Below are 18,958 nucleotides of genomic sequence, written 5' to 3'. Positions count from 1 at the left end.
CCTGGATGGCTCCATGGCGGTCTCAGTAGGACATCCCATCTACCTCTTGCTGACCCTGGCTGAAGCCAAGACCATCCCCGTTCCCTCCTCCTGTTCAGAGGACTCAGGTCTTTATATCTGTGCTTCTGTTACCCCAAGAGGAAGAATAAGCCAATTTAACCTCTAGACTCCTCTCAAAATTCTCTTTTCACTGTTGGTGGCCACTTTTGAGTCCCTTCCCTCCCTTTGCCCACAGGAAGGTAAGGTAACAATGAGAACATCTTCCTACTGCTGCTTGGGCAAGGTGAGGGTAGAGGTGGTGGGGTACTGGAAGCTCAGCTAAGACAGACCTGAGGAAGGGAGTTTTACAGAACTCAGCCAGCCACAGCCAGTTCCATCCTGCTCAGTTGTTATCTATGCAGCATGGAGCCTTTCCAGGCCTCTTCCCAGCAGCTGCCCACTAGGGCATCGATCTCTCTAATGGCAAAGCTTTGCAGTGGTGGGTATTGGCTACCCTGTCCCAAGCTTCCACGAATTGTCTGAGGTCCAGAGACTGCACTTCAGAAATGGGAGAGTGGAGCCCAGAGGCCCTGCTGGGCAGCAAGAGGAGGCTGTCTGAGCATCGCTCTGCTCCTCTGTACCCAACTCTCTGACAGGCTGTTGCTGACTCAAGGGAAAAATGGTGTGTTAGGTGGGGAGGGTGGGGAGGGTGGGGAGGTATTCTTGCAGAGGAGGGGCCATGAACAAAGACCTGGAGCTGGCAGGTAGGATGTTTTCTGAGACTCTGAGGAGGGTGTGCCTGCACAGGGAGCTCTTGAGCAAGGAATGAGACAGAGGTGATGCCCTCTTTCAAGGGACACAGAGCTAACTTGGCCCTGGACTTCCTGTTTTGACTTAGACTGACTGGTTTGTTTTGGGCAGCTGTGGGAACCCAACTCCAAGTGCCCTGAGCTATCAGCCAGGAGATTAACTATGCAGGAGCCAGGTCCCCCTCCCCCATACTGTGGAAAAGGGAGCAGGAGATTCAGCCTGAGGGGTCCGAGGCACCTACCACATACCGGATGCAGTTGGGTGAAGGTGCCTGGAAGAATAGTCTTAGATGAGGATTCAGTAGAGAGATGGCCGCCTGCAGTACTCACTTAGGATACCAGCTGGGAGTCTACAATAGCCCTTCCCCCCTCTTACACATACTCAAATGTGACAGAGATAGGATGCTCCTGGCATCAGTGGCTGTATTCCAGACAGTTCAGCCCTGTGAGCCTTTCATAGACCCTTCACACTGCTCAGAGCCTTCACTTAAAGCATCAGAGAAAAACTCAACTTGGGAGGCATTCAAGGGAGCCTGTATCCCATTAAGTCCCCAAGAGAAATCAGGAAGAAGTAATAAAAGTATGTGAAACCAGCTCTGCAAAACCTGAAATCCCATCCACACCTCCATTTGTCCTGAGGTCTTACAGGAATATTAAATTATTCATCGAAATTGAACATCAAAACTAACCATTACCACACGCATGATCTGCAGTTCAGAAAACACCAGAGGCATTCAGACTCGTGGTGTGTGTGTGCAGGGAGGGGGAAGGGGCCATGCTTCCAAGAATGTTCATACCCTCCAGGGAGGGACCAGGACAAAGTCTGAGCCTTCTAGACACTGCAGGAAATCTTTATTGACTTAAAGGCAAAAGCTGTGCAGAAAACAGCCTCATTGCACTAGCAGCCAGCTGTGTGATGCTCCTGCAAGCCCAGGTCTGGGAGTGGCCCTTCTCCCAACACTTGTCATGACCATAGAAAACCCTGTTGATCTCTCGACTTTCATTTGGAGTTGGGGCAGAGAGCCTGCTACTGAGAATAGGACCAGGGTTGCTCTGTCTCTCCAACACCTCCCCAAACATAAATCCTTCGGACAGGACCAATACACCCTCTCTCCCATTCCAGCTTCAGTGATGGCAAGACACAGTTGGAGGGGTTTTCAACACAACTCCTTGGAGGTTTGTGGTTCTCCTTTCTCCTGAGTCCTTCAGAACGGCAGTGGTCTGGCTTGCTTAAATGCCGTGTAAGGTTGAGGATGGATAAAGGAGAGAGGCGCCCATTTCCCAGCCCACTTAAAGCCTCGATAAAGGGATGAAAGTGGCTGTGGAGGTCTCTGGAGAATCTCTGGGGGATGGGATTTCTCCTTTTGCAGACTGGCCCAACTTAACCTCAATCTCTAGCCCCCATGCAGCCTAGCCACTTGGGACTCAGTTCATTCCACAGAGAATTCCTGGCATCTACTGGCCGGTGATTCCATTCTAGCTCCAGTGACCAATTAAAGTCGCATCTTCTAGGTGGGGAACAGCATAGAGAGAAAGGGGCTGGGCAGGTCAAGGTCACAGCGGAAGGCTGAGGCCCCAGAGGTGACTAGATGAGTAGGAGGGGTTCTAAAGCCCTGGGCTCCCTCCCGAGGTGGGGAGGAGAGGTCTGTTTCCCAGGATGCGGGGGCACAACTCACCGCCGGGACCACTTGGCCGATGATCTCCCGAACGGCCGCTTCCACAGAACCCCATAGAGCTGCACTTTGGTGCTGATGTCCAGCGCGTCTGCGTCGGCCTGCTCCAAGGACGGCGATGGAGACACGGAGTTGGACTTGGATGTGAACATTGTGTCTAGAAGACTCTGCCCCGGCAGGGCCCACTCCCTTCGTGAGACTGGAAGGGATAGGGAGGACAGTGGGAAGCAGTGTGCACCGCGAGGGCGGGCAGCAGGGGACGCCGTCGGGGCACGAATCCCGACAAGTGGAGCGAGCGGTGAGCCGAGGGGCGCGGGAAGCTTAGCCGGCGGCTGGGGCGAAGCTCCCGGGCGCCGCGGGCCGGGCCGGGAGGGAGGGAACTCCGTGGGGAGGGTAGCTCCGCCGCAGGCTCACAGCATCACCCCCCCTGGTCTCCCCCCCAACCTCGCCTCCTGTGCGGGCAGCCTCAATTCTGGTGGCCTGGATTGGCTGGGAGTGGCAGGTGAGCCGCTCAGGCCGGCTGCGAGCGCCAATCAGTGCTGGCGCCGGCTGCGGGAACTAGCTCAGTGAGTCTGCAGGGGCCCGGTCGGTCACTCGGCCCGGGATTTGGGCACTGCACCTCTCCACCCCCACTCAGGCTTCCTGCGCTCCCCCAGTTCCTTGTGGTCCGTCGTGCCTACATCAAAACAGTGGCCAGGTGTGCTCCGTGATAGGCAGGAGTCACTCCGCTGCCACCTGCTCGCCTCTGGGCGTGGTGTTAGGGAACTGAGCTTGCGGTTCCAACTCAGGCTTTAAATGGCTCGGCTAGCTGCTGAATCGTGTTTTTCTCACCTGTAAAGTGGAGACTTTCCTACCTCTTGGGTGGTAGGCCGGTGGCCAGCTAAGACTTCGGTAAGTGCTCAAGGACCTGCCTCGAAAAGAGGTTCCAGTAAGATTCATGGCCCTTTCCTGTCCCCGCAGGTGGGTTTCACTTTGTGCTGCCAAATCTGTCTGGACCAGATCGGATTTCTTTTCCTGACACTTGGCAGTCTGTGTTGGCATTTGTCACTCAGTGTTAAGCTCAAACGGTCAATGCAGTTTGTGTTCATGATTTATCTGTGCGCCTCTTGTGCTCCCCAGGGCTACCTGCTCTGTCCACTTCCGCTCTCCGTGTCCTGTAGACATTTGTTGACCGCATCTCTTTATGGGCCAGGCCTGGAGACTGCCTCACCTCCTTCTCTCTAAGTGGAAAAGCACTTCAGAGGCTGGCGGGTTTGTTTGCATTCTGGAGCGGCTCCCTCCCTCTCCTTCTAGACTCTTCAAGGTTGGAAAGTTACTGGCTCTCTGAGGCAGTCTTGATTGACCTGTGCCCTTAGTGAAACCTCTTTCCTCCCTCAGGATCTGTGATTCCTGTGTGAAACCGAGAAGTTAAAATGCGACAGAGCTTGCAAACAAATGGGTAATCTGAGGGCTAAATCAGTTTGCTCAGACTTTCTGAATTTGCCCTGTTCAAGCAACTCTAAGGTGTAATAAGTATACCAGATCTCTCAAGGACTCATTTGAGAAATGCATTCGCGGTAGGACCACCACTCAAGATAAAAAGATCTTTCTGGTCCCTGCACCCTTCTCCAGTCATCCCACAATCACTTTTCTCAGTTTTCACCATTTGCTCAACGTCTTGAAATAACTGACCTGTGTTGTGGTAAATATTACTTGGGGGTTTCTACCCACCTCAGATCATTAAATTCCCATGTAAAAGACACAAAACCTTTATATCTATATTTATAATAAGCCTCAAAGCACTAGAGTTTGGCAGATATCAACCCTCTGTGTTATTTTGTCTACTTCCTTGTCAATAATCCAGAGATACCATTTGTTATGTTCTGCCTGGGCCACTCTTACTCCAACTGGCTGGCCCTCAGGACCATGTGCTCATGACCACCCTAACCCCTCCAGTTCCCCCACCCCACCCCCCACCACCCCAGGTTTTCTCTGCCTCAAATCCCAAGCCCTGGGGAACCAAAGTACCACCAACTTAGCTACAGGCTGTAGGCATCTTTATTAACCAATGATGTAACCTGGAGGGCAAGGGTTATACAGCAAAAGCTGGTACCTGTGAGGATCCTGTCTTGAGGCAATTAGACCTTGGGGTACAGAATTCTGCATCTGAATACAAGCAAGCAGCTTCAGACCAACCCACCCACTACAGATCTGAATGCCCTAAAGGACATCCTCAGAAGACCTCGCCTTCACAGTCAAGTCTTAGCTGCCCAGCTTTTCTAGTCTATGAGACTATACAGTCCTACAAGGATTAAACCTGGGGCTTTGTGAATGCTAGGCATGTGCTCTACTACTGAATTACATACACCTCTGGTCCCTTGCTGGTCCTTAAGTTTATAATCTTGATGCCTAGACACTTTTCTTACTTTAGGAATCTATACAAACAAACAAAAACTTGCACCAAGAATCTGTGGCCTTTGTTCTCTGGAGCAGGCCAAGGGAACAGAATGCATAGGCATGCACTTTTTCAGGGAAGGAGATGGCTAAGGTACCTGATTTGCTCTGAATAGTCACTGTGGCTTCCTGGTGCAGCTGCAGTGGTAGTCACTGGGAGTCAGACCTGGCTGCATGTAACAGCAGCACCTAATGCTCTGTGGCACTGAGCAGGGCTTGAAGTATTGTTCTGGAAACTTCCCCCCAAGCCCGGCTCTCTGGCCGTCCTGATATTCTTTTAGCAAATTCATTCTCTCTTGAATCAGGTCAGTAGCAGCTCCGGCCTTGGAGTAAAGACCAGTGACACTTGTGAGCTGTGGCATGAATAGAACCATTCATGAGAAAATTGTCAAGGGAAAGGGCTGAGCAAGCCCAGGGGCTCCCGGAAAACATTCTGCATGGAAGAAACAGCTTGGTTTCTTCAGTGGCAGAGAAAAAAAAATTGGTCATTTCATCTGCATCAGCTAACCGCAGTTAATGCTGAGTAGAAAAACTGTAAGAGGCAGGCAATGCGGCACTTCCGTTGTTCGCAAACAGCCTTGATGCCAGCTTAGGCATGGGCAAAGCTTTTCCATTTCTGTGTGTTCTCCGGGAGTCTTAATGTGGAAGACAAAACAAACCAGGGCTGCAGGCCAAGGGCAGGGCCTCCTAAGCATTATTCTCTCTCTTTCTCTCCCTCTCTCCTCTTTCTCTCTCTCTTTCTGAGACAAGATCTTGCTGTGTAGTCCAGCTGATCTCAAATTTGTCATCCTCCTGCCTCCACTTCTGGAGCACTGTATTTACAGGACTGCCCAGTCTTGGCAATCAAATGAGGCCAGGGTGGAAACCCAGGCTTCCTAAAGGTGCCTCCAACCTCCTGGTTAGATGTGGAGCTGTTGTTGTTAAAGTGGTGTTTGCTGTTTTCCTAATAAAGCTAATTGTGACGAGAGACTAAGGGGAACATTTTTATTCTTAATTGCACCAACGAGAAAACTCAAGATTAAAAAAGTTTATCTAGCTCTTATTTAAATTTGGTGAGTCCTATGTCCCCAGGAATTTATCCATTTCTTCTAGATTTTTCCATCTTTTTGAAACAGAGGTTTTAAAATACTCCCTCAGGATCCTGGATGGCACTGGTATTTGTTGGATCAGCACCACACTTCTATCCCCATGCCTTTCATTTTTAACTTTTTTTTTGAGACAATGTTTCACTGTGTAGCCAGACTAGGACTTTACTATATAAACCCCAAGCTAGCCTTGAACTCACAGAAATCCTCCTGCTGCTGTCTCTAGAGTGCTGGGATTAACACTATGTGCCCCTTCCTGATTTATCTGCATTGGCATTTGCTTGCCTGTGTCTGTGTGAGGGTGTCAGATCCCCTGGAACTGGAGTCACAGATGGTTCTGAGCTACCATGTAGTTGCTGGGAATTGAACCTCTGTTAGAGCAGCCAGTGCTCTTCAATACTGAGTCATTTCTCCAGCCCTGGTCTTTTCTTTTTGTGAGTTTGGCTAAAAGATGTCAATCTTGTTTGTCTTTTCAAAGAACTCTTAGGACAGGGGAGATGGCTCAGTGGGTAAGTGTTTGTTGCTCTCTTGCAGAGGATAAGAGTTCAGTTCCCAGCACCTACACAGTAACTCATAACCACAACCACCTGCAACTTCAGTTCCGGGGATCCAGTGTCCTCTTTTAGCCTCCATGGGCATCAGGCACACATGTGGTACTCGTACATACATGCAGCCAAAACATTCACACATATAAATAATCTTTAAAAATTTAAAAAAGAACTGTCTCACTTTTTATTATCTTTTTAGTCTCTATTTCATTACTTTCTGTCTTTTGGTTTGGAGTTTGGCTTGTTTTTGTTTTCTAAGACCCTGAGGTACACTGTTCAGTTGTTTGGGGTTTTTAAGTTACCTAGCACTCAGGAGAAAATACTTTCGTATTCTTAGTATTCAGGAGCCTGAGGCAGGGGAATCACAAGGATCAGACCTGGCTACATGAGACACTGTCTCAAAGGAAAAAAAAAAAAAAGCTTGAGGTTACATAGTGAGGCTTTTCCTAACATGGTGGACCTATGCATGAGGACAAGCAGCCAACTGGACATCTTGGTTTGTTCTGATCTACACCTTCCCACTGCACAAGGCTGTGGTAGCTTCAGGTGACTATGGTTGACAATGGATCTTTGCCCGTTCCTGTATTTCAGCATGCTGTCTGCTCAGTTTGGAGCTTCTCTCCTGTGTCTGCTGCTCTTCTGGACATGAGCTACGTCAGGGCAGGGACAGAGCATGCAGTAGGCACTCAGCAAATGCACACTGAACTGATGCATCTTTGCTCAGCTCCTGGTCAGGTGCTGTGGCTTTCTGCTTTTGTTGGCCAACCAAATGGAGACCAATGCCTGTGACGATTGACCGCCTCTCCTCTCTAAAATGGAACCTGCAGAGTGTCCGAGAATGGCTGTGGAAGCCATTGTTCAAGGCCAGACTTGGAGTGTCTGTCACAACAGCAGAACTTTGCCTAGCCACTAGCTGTGAGAACTGAGGATAAACACTGAGCTTCTGAGGGCTCGACACTCAGCTTCCTTACCCTGCAGTCCCGGCTGGACACATGCACTTTTTCACTTGAACTCTCCCCCACATTAGGGTCCTCCAGAGTCCAGGCTTACTGGCTGTCCCTCATCTGATCTCAAAGCCTGAAGCCAACACGTTGGCATATCCTCTGCTGGTCACCACTACTTTGACCTGTTCCCCAACTCCTGACCTTTTGCTGTAATTCCTCTCACATCCTGGCCCCTCTATACCCAACACCTCCATCGGGACTCACCCAACACTCTCAGGCCATCATACCCGTTTCTATCTTTTCTCCACTTGCCCCTCCTCAGTCTAGAAGTTGCCCTTCTTCCTTCTTTGTCCTGCTTAGACTCAGGTCAAATGACTCTGGTCACACCTTCCCCCTTGTCACTCCCCTGGAGTGTTCTATTTCTTCTGTGACTGGACTTTCTGTCAGGAGGGATTGCTGAACAAGGCCTGGCTGCCTCCAGAGTAACCTTGAAGAGATGCTGCATTCTAGTTTCATTCCTGTTGCCACGACAAAATACTTTGACAAGCAACATGGGGAGTTATTTCGCTTATAATTCCGAATTACAGTCCATTTTGGGTAAGTCAAGGCAGGAACTCAGGGAGCCAATCATGTTACGTCCACGACCAAAAGCAGAGAGCATAACTGCTTGCTTGCTCAGTACTCTGCTGTCTTTCTCTCTCACACAAGCTAGAGCCTAGCCCAGGGAAGAACAATGGTACCACCCACCACCACTAACAGGCCAGCCTTCCACAGGAATGCCTACTTAGGTCAACCTTATCTGGATAATCCCTCACTGACTTTGCTTCCAGATGATTCTAGCTTATGTCAGGTTGTCAGAGTTAAGCATTGCAGGAGGTGGAGTGGGGTCCGTGCACCACAGGACAGCACGGAGCCTATAAACTGAAGGTGGGGGAGACAAGAGCATCATATGGACTGACGGCCTTGACTGGGTGACGAGGGTCCCACGGGCCCTGCAGGAAGGCTTCCCTGCCCAGGAGAAGCTCACCTGATCCCACTCTGCTACCTCATTAGAAGCTCCCTGCTTGGCTCCCTTGCACTAGTCTGTCATTTGTTATAATCTCACACATTCCCAAAACATCCCTGAGTGAGAGCCAGGGGTTGGTTCCTTATGTGGAACTGAATATAACATGCCAAATAGCAATGATTAGCCACCAGTGTTAGCTCCATCTTCACCCAATAAAAAGGTTGAAAGTGAGTTACTTTGAAACCCTTTAGAATGCATATATCAAAAGGCGGCCCTGTAGCAGGGTGTGGTGGTACATACCTACAGTCCCCAAAATTGGAAGGCTAAAGCAGGTGGATCATGAATTTAGGGACAGCCTGGGCAACATAATAAGATCCTGCTGTAAGTGGGGAGAGGGCCTTGCAACACTCAACACAATATTAGCTTGGAGTGTTGTGCAAGTCCCAGAGAAGGTTAATTTCTGGTTCTCAAAGTACTGCACATATTTGTCTATGGCCAACATCAGGCTAACTCACCAAATGCACCCAATCTTGTTGAAGTACTGAGTAGAACAAAGGCAGCAACACACTAGAATAATCCAGGCCTGCTTTTTCTGCCCCTTCATACCTTTTGTCCTGAGCCCAGAAGACCCACCTAAGCCATGGGCTGGAGAAATGCCTCAGTGGTTAAGAACATTTGTTGCTCCTTCAGAGGTCCTGGGTTTGATTCCCAGCCCTGACATGATTGTTCATGACCATCCCTAACTTTGGTTCCAGGGGATGCAAAACCCTCTTGTCCTGAGAGTAACAGAAATGCACATGGTGCAGACATACATTCAGACAAGGCATAATATAAAATAAAATCTTTTAAAAAAAAAGGATTTTTGATGAGAACAGAAGTCTATGCAGAGAGGGCAGTGGGCAGGGCCTTCAGAAGAGTGCAGGAAGACTGGGGAGAAGGTGAGAGGCAGGGTGCGCAGACTGCTTGTGGTGGGGGAGCAGGACTCTGCTGAGAAGCATGGAATGATAGAATCCTTAGTTTCCTGTTAGGAATTTAGGGAGACAGGAATTCAGGGATGGGGAGGAAAAAGAAATCACCCAATAGCAACTAGAGTGAAGAGACACAGAAATTTCCAACTATCCTCTATCACCCTGCAGTGTGATACCTTCTATCACCCGTGGTGGGTCACCCCTGTGATGACCAGGCAGGACTGTACCTGGCAAGGGACACTAAGCAGGTCCTGTTATTTTCCTCTGCATCCCATCTCTCTTTGGCAGGGTGGCAGGGATCATTAACAGCATGTGTTCTTCACTGGTTTTCTTTATGTTTTCCAGAAATCTGGAGCACCCTGGGCACCATCTAGCATGTAGTACCCAAGATTCATATGGGGCTCTAATGGTGTACAATAATAGCACGCCCTTCCTCAGAACATTACCATATGCAGCAATCTGCGTGCCAGTTAAAAATTATCTGAGCTGGGCGTAGTGGTCCAACCTTTAATCCCAGCACCCAGAGGTAGGCAGGTCTCTGAGTTTGAGGTCAGCTGGATCTTCAGAGTGAGTTCCAGGACAGCCAGGGTTACAGAGAGTAACCCTGTTTTGGGGAGGGGGTGAGGAGAAGATCTGAACTCCAAGACCTAAGCACAGGCAACAACTTTAGGAACAGTTGTCTAAGGTCCCATGAAATAATAGTTAAGAACCAACAAAGGGACTGCATCAGACTCAAAAGCTGCTGAGTACAGAGACCGCCTACAGGTCAAACAACCTCTTGTCTCTTCATCCGCCAGACAGTTAATATCCAGAATATATAAATACTAGATAAAAGTGTCCAAAAAACAATGCCACCAACAAAGGAACAAAGAACTGTAGAGATACCATAAAAGATGTGCAAATTGACAACAAATTGATGAAGAAATATTTGATCTGAAAAACCGGTATCTGTGGCCATCAAGAAAATAAATCTAAACACCAAGATTTCACCTTACCCAGTCAGAAGACCATCATCCAGAAGAACAGACTGTGGCAAAGATGGACCAAAGGAAGCCTATACTACTGGTGGGAACACAGATGGTTAAAGCACCATGTCAGTCAGTATGGAGGTTCCTCAAAAATACTTACCAGATGATCTGGCTATTGCCAGTCCTGTGTATACAAAGGAAGGAAATAAACTCAACATACTGAAGACATACCTACATACCTATGCTTACTAAGGCACCATGCACAACGGTCAAGTTATGGAGTCGCTTTAGCCACTTATCAACAGATGAATAGTTAAAGAAAATGTGTGTGGAACTGGCAATGGTGACATATACCTTTAATCCCAGCTCTGTCTATCCTGAGTTCCAGGACAGTCAGGGCTACATAGAGAAACCCTGTCTCAAAAAATCAGTCAATAGATAGGGAGGCAAGGGGGTGGGGGTGGGAATGAATGTCTGTTATTTGGTCATAAGGAACAAAATTATGTCCTTTGCAGGAAAATGGGTGGAACTGGAGATCATGGTGCTATGCACAATAAGCTAAGGCAAATACTACATCTTATCCCAGCTCTGACCTCAATTTTAAAAAAGATCATCTGCTCCACTGCCCCAGTCCCTCGGCACATACCTTTAATACCAGAACCAGGTGAAGCTGAATCTACAGCCTGATTTTCATCTTGAGTTCCAAGGAAATTAGGAGTATATAATGAGACCTTGTCAAAGAGAGTAAAATGTAACAAACACACACCATGAAAGCAGAAGGCAGATTGGGAAGGAGCCAGGAAAAGGTGGGGGAGGGACACAACAGATGGTAATAAGGGGCAAATGTAACTAAAGTACATTGTATATACACACACAAACATCTTCCATTCTTTTGTGCAATTAATATCACTAGTAGTTTTTGAGTTAGGGCTCCCATGCAAACAAGGTTGGCCTTGAACGATGGGGTGAAGAATGACCTTTAACTCGTGATTCTCCTGCCTCCATGTCCTGGGTGCTAGGATTACAGGCCCCACCTACCAGTTTTGATTTTAGAGGCAGAGTTCCACTCCATAGTCTACCTTGAACTAATGGCAGTCTATCTGCTTCTGCTTCAAGAGTTCGGAGTCATGAACAGGCCATTAAAAATAAATATGTTATTAATAGATTCAATTTTTAAAAAAATAAAAAGTTCCACATGCCCTGATGACTCAGTGGGTAAAAGTACTTGTGGCTTGTCAAGCAAGTCTGGCAGCCTAAGTTTGAGGTGACCCAGGGTAGCAGAGACTTCTGAAAGCTGTTCTCTGACCTCCATGCTGTGGCATGTCTCTGCTTGTCCCCATCATCCCCTCATGCCTAACTCAAAAGTCAACACTCCTATTTAAGTGTCTTGCAGACACAACTATCATGACACTTCTATGCTCACACAACATCGCTGCCCTTAGAAAAGGCAGATGCTCTACTTGCTTCTCTCTCTGGCAAAGCTGCTTTTAAAAATTATATCTGCTATGGCAGCAAGAGAGGTGGTGGTTATCTGGATTTGTCTTTTGGAGCAAATGGCATCCTGGGTCCCTCATTTCCCCTCCCTCTCTCCTCCGCTGTCTAAAGGGTACCTTTCTTCTGTCCTTCACAACTTCCCATTACTTCGAAATGTTTAAATTACATTTTTATTTTGTGTGGAGGGGGCATGCATATCCTATGGTACATGGAGGTCATAAGTCAACTCATGGGGTTGATTCTCTCCCTTGGGTTTCAGGGACTCAACTCAGGCCATTAGACTTGGCAGCAGGTGCCTTCACCAGCTGAGACACCCTGACACCCAACTCTTTTGTGTATCAGGTTTGGTTGCCAAACACAAACATTGCCGATGTATATAAGTAAAGAGCCACTCACTTAAGGTATGCACTAATAAAAATTTAATATCATAAAACAAATCAGAAACAGCAATTTTTAAACCATTCACAATTAAAGTGGAAAGACACAAAATTATAAGGCAGCCATCCATGGAATGAGTTTATGTGTACAAAGGATCCAGAAAAGGAGACATTTAAAATCACCATTTAGGCCACCAAACCAGGGGAATCGTCCACCCCATTGGAGTCAGAAGATACAGCAGAGAGTAAAGCCAGTCTCTGTGCTTAGCTCTGTGAGAGGCTGAGCACATGTAAGGAAATCCTCCATGTCTGCCAGTCCTTTCCCACCGGCCCCCATCCTCAGGCCTCCTGAGCTGAATGAACTGCCATGTCTCAGGTACAGAAAGTTTGCAGTTGTATGTATGGTATCTTGACTAGTGTTCTTCTGTTCTTCTGCACTGAACAGAAGCCTGCCACAAGGACTCTCCTGCCGAATGACTGCCTGTGTGAGCCCCAATACTCTGGGGCTCTGAACCAAAAGGCAGGGGCATTTTAAAGGCTTGTGCTATTGACATACAGCCCCATGTCCAGAATTTCACTAGCATGGGGGTCAGGGCTTAACTGTCACTGCTATGTCCCTCCTAGCTCTAATCCTTGAAAAATAGAACAAGCCAGTGGTGACAGACCAGTTTTTAAAAAATCTATTTTCTCCTTTCTTCTAATGATCCAAATCTCCAGAGCTGGCTGACTTGGCTGTTCTGAACTGAGAAATCTGGAGACTAGGGTGAAGCAGGGGAGAGAACACACTGCCTCAGTGGGGAGTACCATTCCAACTGCTGGCATTTCCAGGCCAGAAAGTTTGCCTGTAAGATCAAAAGCTGGCAATAGCACACACAGGAAAGCAAATCGAATGGGACGTCACTGCCCTGTTGACTCGGAGACTCACACACTGGGACCTGGTGAAGAGAGGAGGGTGCTCCGAATCTAAAGACCATCTAGATTCTGGGGGAAAGGGACTCTAATCCAAAATAAGACTGCTTTGGTCATGAGGAAGGACAGCCCATGCTTTTCATCAGTTGCTTCTTTGGTAGTCCATAATTCCACTTGTAATTGTGGCAGCAGCTGAAGTATCACCGGTGTGTTGAAATGTGTTTGCACACTAAGGCATCCACACCTCCAGAGGGAGTTAGGAGGAAAAAACAGAACTGAAACATGTTGTGGAGCAATCAAGGTGGCTGCTTTGGGGGCACTGCCTGCCACATGAGCAACCTCTCCCCCACTAGACAGAGGCCTCTGCATGGTTCCTGCCGCCTCTAATGCATTTGAGCCCTATTAAGAGTCATATGGCTATCTGAGCCTGCGGAGCAGGGAAGGGACTTGCAGTCCCTAGGCAGCAGCTCCGGGCCTGGAAAGGCCCCAGCTTTGGAAAGCTCACTGCTACTGAGGCCCAGAGGGGAAGGCAGATTTCGAAGTTTGATGGTTCAGTCTTTACCAGAGGCCAAGGCCCTACCCAACATGATATTCTAGCCAAACTTAAGAGTGAGATGGCAAGGCACTGTGAACAAAAGAGGCTCTGGCCAGAACAAAAAAAACTGACCACTGCACAAGGCGAGATGACAAACCAAACCAGACAAAGTGAGCTTCTAGAGATAAGACATCTGTACTCTGGAAGGACTAGATGAGCACAAACCTTTCTGAGTCACTTGCTTGTGTCTAATCACGAGAGTCACCCGCACTCCCATACTGCACATATTAACACTTAGCATGGGATGCAATGGCTACCAGCCTCCACACAGAACTGTATCACATTTCTGCTTTCTTCACTACAGCCAGCAGAGGGAGCACAAATTAAGTCCCATAGCTGCTGGCTGATCTAGTGACAATTGAGGAGAGAAGGAAACTACAGGCATGCTGGCATAGATGTCACAGAAAAATACAAATGACTGCACTCACTGCTCTGAAGAAACTAGCCTTGGCTCTAGATTTATGTAAAGTGTTTTTGAAATGGTACAGAAAATATAAATTAATACAGTATTATACACTTATCTGACTAGGTTTTATTCAGATTTTGGCAAACATGGAAGTACTACCTTTATTGAACACTTTTGCTGTCCCAGTTTCTTAAATTATCAGAGTACTAGTGACTGTCAACTCTATGAGTAGGTGACATTTTTGAGGGTGTAATAAGGTTGTATTGGGCACAAAGGTAACTTAGTTGAAGGAAGTGAAGAAGAGACAGCACTGTTTTTACCATGGTTCAAGAAGTGGTCACCTCACACAAGGACTGATGTCACCAGGAGCAGTAGTCGTACACAGTGGGGGTGGGGTGGGGAGGGAAAGCACAGGAAGAGTGGGAAGAGTGGGCTGCAGACATGATTGCAAGGTGACTGAGGACAGCAGCAGACACTCCCTTCTGTACAGCACTGTCTGCTGCTCAGGAGCTAAGGAGCTGACAGAAACACTCCCCACTCTTGGGTGTTTCTGGGTAAGGGTTCAGCCAGAGGGACAGAGGCTGCTTAAAAATACTTAGAACAGCGGTTCTCAACCTGTGAGTCATGACGCCCACATATGAGATATCCTGTTATCAGACATTTACATTATGATTCATAACAGTAGCAAAATTAGTTATGAAGTAGTAACAAAATAACTTTATAGTTGGGAGGGCACTATACCATGAGGAACTGTATTAAAGGACTGCAGTGTTGAGAGGGTTGAGAACCACTGACTTTGAAAAGGACAACATACTTTGTAATAGTGTTACTTTTTAAAAGGTTACTACAAGATATCAGTAACTATCCAAATTCCCAGAAAATTTAACATCCCTTAATTTCACTGTGATCATACTGTTCTTTACAGAAATCCTGCACCAGAACAGAATCTGGCTGCTAAGTAAGAGTGTATTGCAGACAAGTATTCTGCAAAAGATACTTTTTAAAAAATGCTATATATATAACAGATCCCTCTTCAAAAGCCAGTCCCACCTCCATTGCTCTGCTAGAACGAAGGGCAGGCTCTATTTAGGGAGGCATGTGCAAAGGAATTGTTGAAGATTCTAGACACCTCTTTCAATGGGTATTTCTTCTGGGTTCAGTTCAGCTTATGTCTCCTGTTCTTATTTTCCTCATTCTAACCTCCAATTAGTTGCCATCATCTTTAGCATCTAAGGGACGGGTGTTCCCACCTTTTCTCAAGGCGTGTGGCACAGATGCTAAAGCACCAGTCTTACATGGTGAGGACCATGTTAAAAGCCAATGGGTAAAGTGGCAGAGCCTCTAAACTAAGGGAAAAAACTTTAGCTTAATTACAGAACACTGAAGTTTCATAATTACTATTTCATTGTATGAAGTTCTCCACTTTTCTTTAAAACTAAATTCCATCTTCCCTGAGAATAGGGTTAAGAGAAACATCAAAACTCAATACATCCAAGTCCCCTTTAAGACAACACAGAGTCTCTGTCTAATTCTGATGTTCCTGCTATATGCTGTCCCACTTCTCCACAATTGACTCTCATCTCCCTTGGACTCTAGGAACACGGGTGGAGATGGGCAAGGTGAGACAAGACACTGAGGAAGTGAGGAGCGTCACACGCTAGCTCTTCTTCCCAGATGGCAATGGCCGCAGACTGAGGCTGGAACCTGAATGGTTAATGCTGGTGTCCTATTGATAGGATGAGTGGTATGAGGCAACCCAGAATCAGGGCTGCCACCTGAAGGCGGCTGAGGCCTCTCCCTCCAGTGGTGTCAGGTTTGTGGCTGTGCCCCATTCCACCCACCTCAGGGAGGACATGGACGGTGGCAACATAAAGAAATGTCCCAGCAGAGAAAAGCATGGCCACTCCAGTGGCATTGACCTCTGAGAGGGCTTCTTTACTGCTCTGTGAATTAGAAGAGATTAGAATTAGAATTAAAACAAGTCACATCAAAGTTAGAGACAGGATGATGTCCCAACTAAATCTGAATATTTATACCTTGTGCTGTTTGGTACATGAAAACACCTTGAGATTGGAAATTTTGTCATTTATGGGAGGTCTTAAATAAAGTTTTAAGATCACCAGTGACACATATAATCACAGCTTAAATTTTATTTGAAATTCACAATGTTTATTATTCAAATATTATGATTTGAGAAAATAACAAAAATAAAATCAAGCTAATTAACATATGTTCATGATTTGCAAGGAGAACATTTAAAATATACCCTTACATTTTGAAATGAAAGCTTTATTAATTTGAGATGCTTTCAAAGCATCTTTCAAGTACTTCCTAGAAGTTTCACTTGCATCTCTGAGATGGAACCTCAACATTTTAGGCATCAATTCATTTGTTCTACTATTTAACAAGTATCCTCTGCATTACCAAACCAGGTGCTTGAGACACAGACTGAACAAGATGCAAAAGAGACAGTCATCTCTGAGTTCAAGGCCAGCCTGGTCTACATTGTGAATTCAGGTCAGGGCTACATAGCAAGACCTTGTTTCAACAAAATACAACAAAAAAGATGCAAGAGCTACCTTCATAGCACTAAAATACGCATTATTCACTAATCTGGGTTTTGATTATTTAAGACAAGGTTTTATAGTATAACCTGGGCTGGGCCTGAACTCCAGACTCTCAGCCTCTGTCTCCCAAGAGCTGGGATTATAGTGTCTTTATACCTGTCATCATTTACTAATCTTTATACAACTAGCCACAGCCTTTCTGTTAAAGAGTAGACCTGTGAGCCAAGGCAACTATTTAAAACCTCACAAACGTGCCCCACATGCAGCACATCACTCTATGCTTCCAGAATTCCAGGAGCTTTCTCCATCAAGTTTTAAAGCACAGTGGTCAGTGAGGTGATGGTGTCATATAATTTTAAAAGGAACTATCAGAGGTAGGGAGGTAGCAGAGTATTTGCCTGCATGTGCAAAGCCCTGTACTTAATTCTCAGTATCAAAAGCAGGTGTGTGTGGGGGGCAGCCTATAAAGAACTATCCATTGCTTTTAAGACAAAGGCCCCTGTGTAAGACTCATTTGTTAAGCTCAAGATCAACAATCAACAGACCCTAGTTAACAGAATCTAACCACTTGTTAACCATCTCCTTATCCATATAAACTTTCTTAAATCTTTCCCTTTCCTTCCTTTTTATTTTTTAAATGAGAAAAGAGCAGAAAGGAGGAAGAAAGAAACCACGGTCTGCGGACACAGTTCAGTGGTAGAGTGCTTTGTATGGATGTGGGAGACCCTGGGCTTATTCCCACCAACCAGCCAACCAACAGAAAACCAAAAGAGTCAATATTCCTTTTAACACATTTATTGTTTTATATGATGATGAATCAATGACCTTCTGAGAGGGGATGGGGAAAGCAGTTTCTTTCAACCAGCCCTGGTTAGTCTGATACTATGATTTTCCTCAGCTTCTACTCACTGACTTTAGGTAAACTAGGAAGCGGCGGTTGCTATGGACAGAATTATAAGGCTTGGAAATGGGAGCATGTGAGCTCTAAGCTGAAGACTGACATCTCAGCTCTGAAGCTATGTTCAGGTATAAAGAACTCAGAGGACTGGAATCCCAGCTGCCTACAGCCATCTTTGTTCCAGCTCTACTCCAGGCCCCTGAATGGCTTGTCTTGTTTGCTTCCTGTGCCTGTCTCAGCATTAAATGTTGGGTGATGGGGCTGGAGAGATGGCTCAGGGGTTAAGAGCACCAGCTGCTCTTCCAGAGGATCCAGGTTCAATTCCCAGCACCTGCATGGCAGCTCACAACTGTAACTGCAGTTCCCAGGGGTCTGGCACCCTCACACAGATGTGCATGTAGGCAAAACACCAAAACACATGAAATAAAAATAAGTAAATAAAAAAAAATTGGATGATTCTGACTACTATCTGCCAAACAAAATAAGCATGGCTGGTTAAATGATACTATCTTAAACACTGAAATGCTACTATATATTACGCAAATATTCTTAGAACTGATATTCAATTTGTATGAATATTAAAGTCATAAAAGAACTAACTTGAAATTAAGACACTTATTTAAGGGGCTGGAGAGATGGTTCAGCGGTTAAGAGCACTGACTGCTCTTCTAGAGGTCCTGAGTTCAATTCCCAGCAACCACATGGTGGCTCACAACCATCTGTAATGGGATCCGATGTCCTCTTGCTTCTGGTGTGTCTGACAGCTACAGTGTACTCAAATACACAAAATAAATAAAAAAATTTTTAAAAGACACTATTTTATACAGATTTTTACTTTCAATTTTTGTCTTGGTTTGAGAAAATACTGTCTATGAAAAATTCAATCTGATACCCTACCAGATTTGTTGAGCCTTTTGATACTGTGACAGAATGTTGAGACATACATATGTGACATACACAGACAACAATACAATTGAGTTTCTAATAAAATAGCATAAAAAATAAAAATACTGTGTCATGTTTCAGTAGGTCTATGATTTGCGCTGGGTCACATTCATAGTGCTCAGCTCCATGCAGCTCCCAGGCTGCAGATCTAGAACTAGACACACATGACTACACAGTAAGGGATGCTCACACTTACCTTACTTAATCCTAAGTATGTCAGCATGGACATGGCTGGTGCTGCCAATGCGAAGACCAGCAAGTGCTTTCTGATTCGATTCCGCTCCAGGCCAGCATGCATCAGGAAGGAAACCAGCCCAAATGCTGCTGGAGCCTGGAAGTGACAAAGTAGCCCCT

At 46.4% G+C, this 18,958-nt stretch overlaps 2 protein-coding genes across 2 annotated transcripts in view; both read right to left on the bottom strand.

Moving 5' to 3' along the window:
* PLEKHD1 (pleckstrin homology and coiled-coil domain containing D1) overlaps positions 1–2,613 on the bottom strand; it is a gene marked incomplete at both ends in the record, with an annotated part of 28,535 nt that extends 25,922 nt beyond the window's left edge. The window contains one exon of the mRNA XM_080933646.1: positions 2,465–2,613. Coding sequence (XP_080789772.1) covers positions 2,465–2,613 — 149 coding nt within the window. The remainder of the gene's footprint in view (positions 1–2,464) is intronic.
* Positions 2,614–12,318: 9,705 nt separating this feature from the next.
* Positions 12,319–18,958, bottom strand: part of SLC39A9 (solute carrier family 39 member 9) — a 35,588-nt gene continuing 28,948 nt past the window's right edge. The window contains exons 6-7 of the mRNA XM_080930640.1: positions 18,801–18,935; positions 12,319–16,137 (exon numbers count right to left, since the gene is read on the bottom strand). Coding sequence (XP_080786766.1) covers positions 15,907–16,137; positions 18,801–18,935 — 366 coding nt within the window. The 3' untranslated portion in view covers positions 12,319–15,906. The remainder of the gene's footprint in view (positions 16,138–18,800; positions 18,936–18,958) is intronic.

This window comes from Micromys minutus (genome assembly GCF_963924665.1).
Source record: "Micromys minutus genome assembly, chromosome: 1".
NCBI lineage: Eukaryota > Metazoa > Chordata > Mammalia > Rodentia > Muridae > Micromys > Micromys minutus.
The sequence above is the reverse complement of the archived record's forward strand: the minus strand, read 5'-3'. Positions and strand labels throughout refer to the sequence as shown.